Source organism: Teleopsis dalmanni, chromosome 1, assembly GCF_002237135.1.
Source record: "Teleopsis dalmanni isolate 2A chromosome 1, ASM223713v2, whole genome shotgun sequence".
NCBI lineage: Eukaryota > Metazoa > Arthropoda > Insecta > Diptera > Diopsidae > Teleopsis > Teleopsis dalmanni.
This window is the reverse complement of record NC_051846.1, coordinates 69,781,920-69,792,874: the sequence shown is the minus strand read 5'-3', so window position 1 is coordinate 69,792,874 and position 10,955 is coordinate 69,781,920. Positions and strand designations below refer to the sequence as shown.

The 10,955-nt window shown below is 35.5% G+C and overlaps 1 protein-coding gene across 1 annotated transcript; it reads left to right on the top strand.

Moving 5' to 3' along the window:
* The first annotated feature begins 5,506 nt into the window (after positions 1 to 5,506).
* On the top strand, positions 5,507 to 10,735 carry LOC119684070. The gene is made up of 2 exons (XM_038098022.1): positions 5,507 to 10,187; positions 10,266 to 10,735. Exons 1-2 carry the CDS (start codon positions 5,507 to 5,509, stop codon positions 10,733 to 10,735), a joined length of 5,151 nt encoding a protein of 1,716 aa, XP_037953950.1.
* Positions 10,736 to 10,955: the final 220 nt, after the last annotated feature.

The window sequence follows — 10,955 nt, the reverse complement described above, 5'->3', positions numbered from 1 at the left end:
CTTGATCCTTATCAACTGTTGTCGTTTTCGGTTTAATTTTAAAATATTTGTAGCATTTATAGCTACTATATATAATAACTAATATTATTACAATTGATAATGTAGATAAAGAAATGGGGCTTTCATTATAATCATTTTTTAATATATTAATTAAATCTCTGTTATTTAATTTAATTTCTTGTTCACTTGAATCAACATATTCAGTGACATTAAAATCGTTAAAATAATGGTTCAAAATGTATAAATTTATTTTATTTTCTGTGTTTTCATATATAACATTATCTATGTTTATTGTATCATTAAAAGTAATTAAGTAAGTTCCGGAAATATTATTATTATTAACAGAGTGATTTCCGGTAAGAAGTATTGCCCCTTCTTTTATTATATCTATATTTTTATTTTTCTCTTTAGATTTCTTACAATTTGTTTGTCTTTTGTTTAAAATATCAGAAAGACAATTATTTACATTATTTATTTTACAATATATATTTTTTAGTTCTACTTTACAATTATCAATATTATAGTAGATACTTTGACATTTTATTATTTCGTTTGGGATAATTAACTTTCCATCAGACTGGAATATAGGCCTTGTTTCGAAAAGAATACATCTATCAGTTATCAGAGGATACTTGATATATATTATTATTAATGAATTTTTTTGGACAATTTTGAAAGTAGAGACGTCCAGCAGATCGATTATAGAAATTTGTTTATATTCATGTTGAAGTATATCTTTAATTTCTTCAAGGTGTAACACGGATGGATATAAAATGTTTGCTTTTGCTAAAGCTATTGTCTGAATAGTATTTTGTAATTCAGTTATTATGATTTTTAGTCTGTGCCTTCGCACAATTTTTTGATATACGTGTCCTGTTAATGTGTCCACCGTTTGAGTTAACCTTCGAATTGTTTTAAACAATTCTGAATTCGTAGAATATTGTTTGTTATTGTTTATGATTAGGTCATTTATTTTACTTGTTATTTGTACAAAGTCGTCATGGTCGGGGGTTCCCGTTATCCATTTCCAGACGGTGCCTAATTCATTTATTCCTCTTTTGAATCTTTTATTCTCGAGTTGACTGAGTAGAGTTTCTACTAGTTCTATTTCCATTTCTACGTCGATGAATTCTGCTTGGTTGTAAGAATGTTTTTTCTTTTCAATTTCGAAAAATTGCTTTTCGTCACTTAGAATGTCTCTATAATAGGTTAAGTTAGTAACGTGTAGAATGTCACTATAATTATAATATGTCAAGGCGTCATTATTTTTTATTAATATGTAATTATCCCTAGTATAGTCTATTATCTCTCCATTTACTGATAATATCAGTATAATTAGTTTGATATATACAAACATGCTGAAATAAAAAAGGATTTATTTTATATAAATTTATTTTTTATATTATCCTTATGAATAATTCTATTCCTATTATTTATTCTAATTTTATTACCAAGGTCTTCTTTTACTATTTGTCTTTTAAATCTTGGTTGTAACTTGTTTCGTTCACCAATAATTCTTTCATATATGACCTGGCCTACATCAAAGCTTTTATCTAAGCGATTTTTATTATGGCATTTTAGCATTCGTGCTTGTGCCGTTTTCAATTTTTCATGAATATGTTCATGATTAATTTTGTTAAAGAAGACATCATTTGGTCTTTCTTTTATGATTGTGTGGATTGTTTTATTATATTGTTGGGCAGATCTCAATATGACTTCTAGGTCATTTACAAGATTATATTCTTGTTTAATACATCTGCCAATCTCAACAATTGTTGAGTGGACTCTTTCCACTTGTCCATTTGTTGTACTGTGACGGGGATCACAATAGTAAAGAAGGATATTCATCCTTTGCATGAGAGATTTGAACTGAGGGGTGCTCAAGCTTGGTTCATTATCCAGAGTAATATGTTTAGCTTCTGGGAATGTTTGTAATATTTCTAGAATTTTTTCATCTAAATTAAATTTGTTCTCTATGGTTTTTATAATTAAAAACTTTGAGTAAGAGTCCAAGCATGTAATAAATTTTAATTTTTGAGCATAGAATATATCTATATGTAGGTTTTCTCCTACTTTTGTTGGAATTGGAGCTTCCTTTATAGGTATCTTCTGTGGATGCCTATCGTATTTATTAGTATTACATATCACGCAGTTTCTTCAATATTCTCGTAATTGTTTAAACATTTCAGGCCAATAGTACATGGCAGTTATTTGTTTAATATTCTCATCATAACTACGATGAGCTCTAATATGTATTTGTTCTATTATAATACTTTGATCATCCCTATTTGGAATATCAATAGGAAAGTGTTTAGTATGCAAAAATTTGTTACTAAAAGTTTGCTTAAGCATGACCTTTATTTCATATAGGTCTTCAGGAGTGCAATAAATTGCCGTAACCAATTTTGGTTGAAGATATTCTTTTAGTATTGTTATATTAGAATCATGTTATTGTTTATTCCGTGTAGGAGTTTTAACAATTATATGTATTGTTCTTGTAATGAAGCGGCTGATACTAAAAGTATCCCCTTTTCCTCTTTTATTTTTTAAATAAAGCTACTAAGGAGCCTCATTCTTCACATACAGGACAATATTATAATTGATTCAATGATTTTTATTTATTATATTGCCGGTAATTTCTTCGGCTTAATCTTTTTAGAGCTTTTTTAGAGCTTAATATTTATTTTATTTTTTAAGGTGGCTTCAAGCCTAACCTTTTTCCTTATTTCCCCTAAGTATCTCTCACTTTCATTGTACGTGATATTATCTTTTATCCGTACATTTAAAGATCCTAATGTGGAAGTTTCCATTAAGGTATCGTGAGAATATGGTTCAGAAATATCATCTTCTGAACTCTCTTTAATATTATTTGTTAAGGGTAAACGACACTGTTCCCCATTTATATTTTCATTTTTGCCGGTATTATCTTCGGCTGGCTTTTCAGGATTTATTTTTCCGGAAATATTATTCAATTTACTTGAATTTTTATTTTTATTTAATTTTTTACTTTTGCCGGTATTATCTTCGGCTGGCGCCTTAGGATATTCTTTATCCCAAGGGGGTATTTTTATATATTTTTCTATATAATTTTCTGTTTGAGTCGTTAATTTTTTATTCTTGCCGGTATTATCTTCGGCTGGCGCCTTAGGATATTCTTTATCCCAAGGGGGTATCTTTATATAGTTTTCTATATAATTTTTTGTTTGAGTCGTTGGTTCTTGTTGGCCTCTTTTTATATTGCTGTCATATATTTTTTCTAGACCTCCTTCATATTTGAGCAAGCCTTGCTCAATGTCAATGGTTGCTTTAATTTTTTTTAAAAAATTGTAACCTATTAAAAAATCAGATTCGAGATTCTTTATCTCGTAAAATAATTGTTTATGTCCAAATAGATGAACAATATGATAATGGCTTATAATTGTATAGCCATTAATGGTTTTTACTTCTTTTTTTATGCTTAGTTTTTGTTTATTTTTATAGATACCGGCTTTGATATAACAAGCCGTAGCACCTGTATCTATTAGTATTTGGAGGTTTCTATTTATTGCTTTGTCCCTTCTGTAAATGAAAGGGAGTCCGATATTGGACCTAAAAAATGGTTCTCATTTAAATTATTAACTCGCTGGGCCTTTGCCTGCGGTTGATTGCTATTTTCGCTATTCTCGCGACGATGCTTTAAATTGTTGAAGGGTCGTTGCATCCTTCCCTGATTTTGTGGTGATCCATTTGGATTCCAGAAATTGTTATTGTTTCCTCGAAACTGTGGTATATGTCTGTTTTGAGGATGTGGCCTCTGTTGTATGGATGTATCAACATCCATTGGTTCAGGCTTGGGAAAATTATTTTGCCTGGGCTTGTTTACATTTGCGCGATTAAAGCGCAAGTTATTGGAGAAATTATTTTGATTAAAAGTTTTTCTCTGATCAGAGAATTGGAATGCGAATTTTGCACGCAAATTATTGGATTCTAACTCCTGAGCTTTGGCTAGAGCGTTAGGTAAATCTGTAGGTGAAAGGGAAAATAATATATCATTTAATGGAGCGTGTAGCCCAGTAATGAACACTCTTAAGGCGTTCTGACGATTTTTGTTATTTTATTCACGAGTAATGGACGAGTCATTACCGTGAGTCATTATTGTTTTGTTTATTAAAAGGGTTAATTTTTTATTAACCAGATTATAATAATCAAGGACAGTGGATGAGCCTTGCCTAAGGATACTCATTTCCTGTTCAATGACGTGAACTGGACGCTTATCAGCATAAGCAAAATCAAGTCTGCTTATAATGGCGTCATAATTAAGGACAGTTCCATGATTGGTTAGTACATCGTTTCCTTGATGAACTATTTTGTTCCTTAATATTGTTAGGGCAGCAAAATATTTTCGGCTACCTCTGGTGTAGAGGCTCATGCAATTGTGAGCTGCTTCTCTCCAACTAACGTAAGAATTTTGATTTCCAGTAAATTCTGGAATGGATTTTATTACGTCTAGACTTTCGTCGCACGTTATTGTCTCGTCTATTGTCTGTGGTTCGTATTCCACCACGGTATTTGTACCAGTCAGTGTTTGAATTTGACTTTTCAAACTCCTAACTTCTTCCCTAAGGGATAACAAATTAACAGAGATCAATCTGCTGATCGTCTCTTGAGTTATTGTAGTAGATGGAGTAGTGTTTGTGGCCATTTTGGAGAAATTTTTTGTTAAGTCCTCCAGGATTATTTATTATATTTATAAGAAATTTTACAGACCTTTCTTGTCTGATAGAAAATTTATAATGATTTATCCCAAGAATATTTTCTTATTTGTATATATAATTGTTAGTAAATACCAAAAAAAAAATTTATTTAATGCACCCAGCGTAAACGCAGTTATAGTGCTACAAAAATATTATTGACTGTGCAAGTGAATGCATCGTCAATTTTATTAGTATAATTATAATTTATTAAATATTTTTATATATTTGTATATTTTTAATGAATTAATAAATATGTATTTATATACATTGATTTTTAATAAATAGCATCTGTTTAAAATTATCTAGATCAATCTGGCAACCACTGTGTGTGGGCTGCTTTTAATGGTTAGCAAGTTTTTTCATTCTTCTTGTTGTACGAGCATCCGTCGTGTTCGGTTGTGTTTCGTGTTGTGCAGTAAATTTGTTTGAGTTTTGTTCTAATTACATTTAAAAATATGTTTTATATGATAAGTAATATTAGAGATAAATAAATGAAATATTCTTTGAAACTTTAAAGAAAGAAAAAACCGCATTTAACGAACATTTTTGGCATCCCTTGCGGGGAGCAACATATCTTTTGCGTTCAATTGTGTGTTGCTGCCTACGAAGATCGCGTGCTTCGTCTAGCCGCTGGGCATATTTCTCAAAGTTATAGCCACTGGGCGTATCTTTCATATTCATAGCCGCTGGGCATATCTACCAAATTTTATAGCCGCTGGGCACAATTATTTACTTTCGAAAATAATCACAGTTGATTCGCATAAAATCTGAAAATGCAAAAAATCGCCAGAAAATTGGAAGCTACGCAATCCCTGCTGAAAAACTTCTCCACCAACATACGGAAAACGGCAAAAAGCAAGCAAACAAAAGGTTTCTTCACTGCCAGAAAGAATCTCTTGGAAAGTTACTGGACGCAGTACAAGGAAGCTCGAGAAGATTTGTTGGCCAATATTTATGACGGTGCAAAGGTGGAAGAAGTGAGTGACACAATAAAAGCGTTAGTTAGCGAAGACAGTTACATGGAAATTGAAATAATTTATTCGGAAATGATGGGAGAGCTAATCGATGAGTTAGAAAGCACTGAAGTTATAGAATCTCCAGGTAATAACGAAACTGTAATTAAAGGTGTGTCAAGCATGGAACTGACGTCTAATTTACCACGTATTAAAATTCCGTCGTTTGATGGTAATTATCTGCACTGGTACGCATTTAAGGATTTATTCACGTCAGTTGTATCAAATAACGTTGCATTGTCTAATACACAGAAACTTCAATATTTAAAAGATGCGTTAGTGTTGGACGCTCAACACGCCCTAGACAACATTACTACAACAGATGCACATTGGGCAGTAGCATGGAGTTTACTCGTCCGCAAGTATGAGAACAAGAGGATCATTCTTAATGCGTATTTAAAACAAATTGTTAATTTAACAACGGTGTCTGATGGTTTACCAAATAGTTTACGCTTGTTATGTGACACCATCACGTCAGCTGTGCGTGCGTTAGAGCAATTGGGTCGTCCAGTGCAGCATTGGGACGATTGGTTGGTCTTTACCCTTCTCCAAAAATTAGACACGAAAACACGCTCAGCTTGGGAGCTGTCAACAACCAGTTTAGAACAAATTCCAAAATTTGAGGAGCTGGTCAGTTTCTTAGAAAATCGAATACATTCGCTGGAGGTAGTTAATAGCATGACCGATAACTCTAATCAGGAGAAAAAGTTTGTAACACCTATCAGAACAAAGGGGTTCGTGAAAAGCCATCATACCACTGTTCAACAATGCGTGCATTGTCAAGGTAAGCATTTACTGGCATATTGCGCAGAATTTCGGCAAATGACTGGGACAAAGAGATATGAGGTAGTCAGATCTGCAAGATTGTGTTTCAATTGTTTGAGAACGGGACACATGGGTCATAATTGTCCATCGAAATATCGGTGTCTGCGATGTAATGCAGCGCATCATACATTACTACATGACCATAGTGGAAGTGGTGGAGAAACTAATTACTCAAATATACCGGAAAAGACCACTGAAGCGACTAAGAAATACGCTGTCACATCAAATAATACATACATTTCCAGTGCTAATCAAGGTGCTCGAACTTTACATCTACAGACTGTTTTAATTGGCACTGCATTGATAGAGGTAAGGAGTCCTTCTGGTCAGAAGCTTATTGTGCGAGCTCTTTTGGATAGCGCGTCGGAAGCAACGTTTGTCAGCGAATTCATCGTGCAGCGGTTAAAACTGGACAAAACAAATGTCATAGTGTCGGTGAGTGGTGCAAATGGTGAAAGGGTCGCCAATTCAAGAGGAATGGTTTCATTTACAATCCATTCGTTAAAATCCGATTTCAACATGAATTGTGTTGCACTAATACTTCCACGAGTGGGTAGCGTTACCCCAACCATTCCCATACCGAAAGAAGCGCTTGGTGAGTTCATGAATTTAGATTTAGCTGATCCTCAATTACAGGTTCCGGGGGCAGTCGATATGATTTTGAGCGCTTCAGATTATGCTGCTATTGTCTATGAGCGACTAAAACGGCATCCAACTAACAATATTGTTGCCCAATATACGCAACTCGGTTGGGTAATTTTTGGTGGACTGTCGCGACGAAAGGGTATTTCAGTGAAAGGACAAGTTAATTGCTGTCATACTCGGGCAACATTGCACGAAATGCTACATAAATTTTGGGAATTGGAAGAAATAACAAACCACGCTCCGTTAACAAAAGATGAAATGTACTGTGAAGATTTTTTTGAGCGTACAACTGTACGCAACGCAACGGGTCGATATGTGGTTAGACTACCAATCAAGCAGAAAGCTGATTTGGCAACACTTAAGTCAAGTAAACTAAATGCACTTGCATTATTAAACAGCACGTTACAGCGATTAACCCGAGATCCGGATATGTACAAACTCTACCAAGATTTCATGGACGAATATCAGACCTGTGGCCATATGGAAGTGGTGCCACACTCGTATGATGTAGCTTCAACATGTTATCTTCCTCACCATGGTGTCTATAAAGCATCGAGTTCTACAACGAAGCTTCGCGTAGTCTTCAATGCTTCTAATAAATGTTTGAGCGGAATATCTCTTAATGATTGTCTGCATATAGGTCCCAGATTACAAAATGATCTATCAAATATCATCTTGCAATGGCGGCATTACCCTATAGTGTTTACAGGAGATATCGAGAAAATGTACAGGCAAATTCTTGTTGATAGCAAAGATGTGGATTTGCAACGAATAATGTGGCGCGTTCGACACGGGGACGCCCCTACAACGTTCCGGTTGCTCACTGTAACATATGGGACTAATTGTGCTCCATATCTTGCCATCAAAGTATTGCGTACTCTGGCAAAAGAGGAGCAAACTCGTTTTCCACGGGCAGCTGAATCGATTCTAAATGAATTTTACATTGATGACGTACTATCAGGTGGAGACACTCCAATCGAAGCTGCAGAAAAATTGCACGAACTTCAGGAGCTTCTAGCAACTGCAGGCTTCACTTTACGTAAATTTAATTCGAATTCAAATGACGTTTTAAGCACTCTGACTGAGGACGTAAAAGCTCACGCCGACGATGTGGAAATTAACACCGAGTATAAAACTAAGACACTTGGTCTTACTTGGTATACAAAATCCGACAGTTTTGGTTACAACGTCAATGTAACTTGTGACAACCATCATTACACAAAACGACTAATGTTGTCTGACATATCGAAGTTATTTGATCCACTTGTGTTCTTGGCTCCGGTTATCATTCGAGGAAAGATGTTTCTGCAACAACTCTGGCGTACTGGATCCGATTGGGATGATCCCTTGTCAATAGAGATGGCAAACATTTGGCATAACTTTCGTATTGACTTACAACAATTACATCACATTCGAATCCCACGTTGGATAAACACCACTTCGACAAGTGCAATTGAATTACACGCATTTGGTGATTCATCAAATCAAGCATATGCGGCTGCAGTATATGCGAAAACAACCATCGGTACGACCAGCTTTGTAAATTTGCTTATTAGTAAAACTAAGGTAGCCCCGTTGAAAGAAACGTCTATACAACGTTTAGAATTATGTGCAGCATTGCTAGCAGCAAAACTTCTACACAAGGTTAAAGGAACATTTAAGTGTCAACTATCACGCTGTATTTTGTGGACTGATAATACAACCACACTGTGGTGGATTAGAACTGATCCAGGCAAATTGAAGCAGTTCGTGGCAAACAGAGTGTCACAAATTCAGTCAATGACAAATATTGAAGACTGGAGGTATATTGCAACAAAGGATAATCCGGCTGATTGTGCATCACGAGGCAATACCGTTTTGCAACTAAAAGATAATCTGATGTGGTGGTATGGACCATCTTGGCTTCGCTTAAATGAGAAAATGTGGCCTAACCACCAAATCAATCATACTCCTGACAGTTTACCTGAGAAAAAAGAGATTAACTCATTAACTACGCAGTTATCAACAGAAGTGTGGGAAATATTTGGACGATATGCTACTCTTGACAAATTACTCGTAGTCGTGGCGCAATGCCTACGTTTTATTCATATGTGTCAAAAAAGGATGCGTAGGGATGAAAGTTTCTGCACTTGGCAAGAACGTTATACGGTTCTTAAAAAATTAGTAACAATTGTACAAAGGACCGAGTTTACCAACGATTATGCCGCTTTACGGAAAGGCAATCCAATCAACAAATCAAGTAAATTGTTTAAATTGAATCCGAAGCTTGATTCCGACGGAATTATGCGTCTAAATGGACGACTTCAAAATGCGAATATTCCTTCAGATGAACGAAGTCCAATGATATTACCCAAACGTCATGATTTTACTACGTTGATTATTAATCACGCTCATAGTCGAACATTACATGGCGGAACTCAAACAACATTAGCATATGTGCGACGGCAATTTTGGGTTATTGAAGGAAGATCCGCTGTGAAGAGAGTGATTAACAAATGCATTACATGTTTTCGTCAAGCCTGTCGACCGCAAGCACAACTTATGGGTAACTTACCTCCAGCACGGTGTAATATATCACAGCCATTCATGCACACGGGCGTGGATTATGCTGGTCCATTTAATGTGAGAGCGACAAGAGGGAGAGGCCAACGTACTTACAAGGGGTATGTGGCTCTATTTATATGTTTTATTACACGAGCTATTCATTTGGAACTTGTGAGTGATATGACATCTGAAACATTTCTAGCAGCGTTAAAGCGATTTGTATCAGTCCGTGGCATATGCTCAGATATGTACAGCGATCGTGGTACATCCTTTGTCGGTGCTGATGCTTTAATGAAAGATGAAATTAAATTATTTAAAAAACAAATTGAAGCTGGGTCTGTGTTTGCATCAACCGTTGGCATAAATTGGCACTTTATACCACCCGCAGCGCCTCATTTTGGTGGCCTATGGGAGGCAGGAGTAAAAAGCATGAAATTTCATCTTAAGCGTGTAGTAAACACGGCAACTTTAACTTTTGAAGAATTTTACACGTTATTAAAACAAGTCGAAAATTGTTTAAATTCGCGGCCGCTTACGGCTCTATCTGATGACCCCACAGACTTATCAGCGTTGACACCAGGACACTTTTTGATTGGACGAGCGCCATCTGCCGTACCTGAACCTAATTTGCTAAATACAAAGATTGGTGTACTATTCCGATGGAAGATGTTAAGCCAGATGTATCAAGACTTTTGGCGCCGTTGGTCCCAAGAATATTTAACACAATTACATGCCAGAAACAAATGGACTAAAAGCCAAACAAATGTCGCAACCGGTCAACTGGTCCTACTTCGAGATGAACGATTGCCTCCAAGCTCCTGGTTGCTTGGCCGCATTATCCAAGTCCATCCTGGCACGGACGGTGCTGTTCGGGTCGTAACCATAAAAACACAGTCCGCCATTGTGAAACGGCCAATTACGAAGATCTCTGTTTTACCAATCGACATTGAAGGACGTCCTGAAGCACACGAGTAATATAGACGCAAGATCCGGTTGTATCTCCACGTCTAGGTGGGAGAAATGTTTAAAATTATCTATATCAATCTGGCAACCACTGTGTGTGGGCTGCTTTTAATGGTTAGCAAGTTTTTTCATTCTTCTTGTTGTACGAGCATCCGTCGTGTTCGGTTGTGTTTCGTGTTGTGCAGTAAATTTGTTTGAGTTTTGTTCTAATTACATTTAAAAATATGTTTTA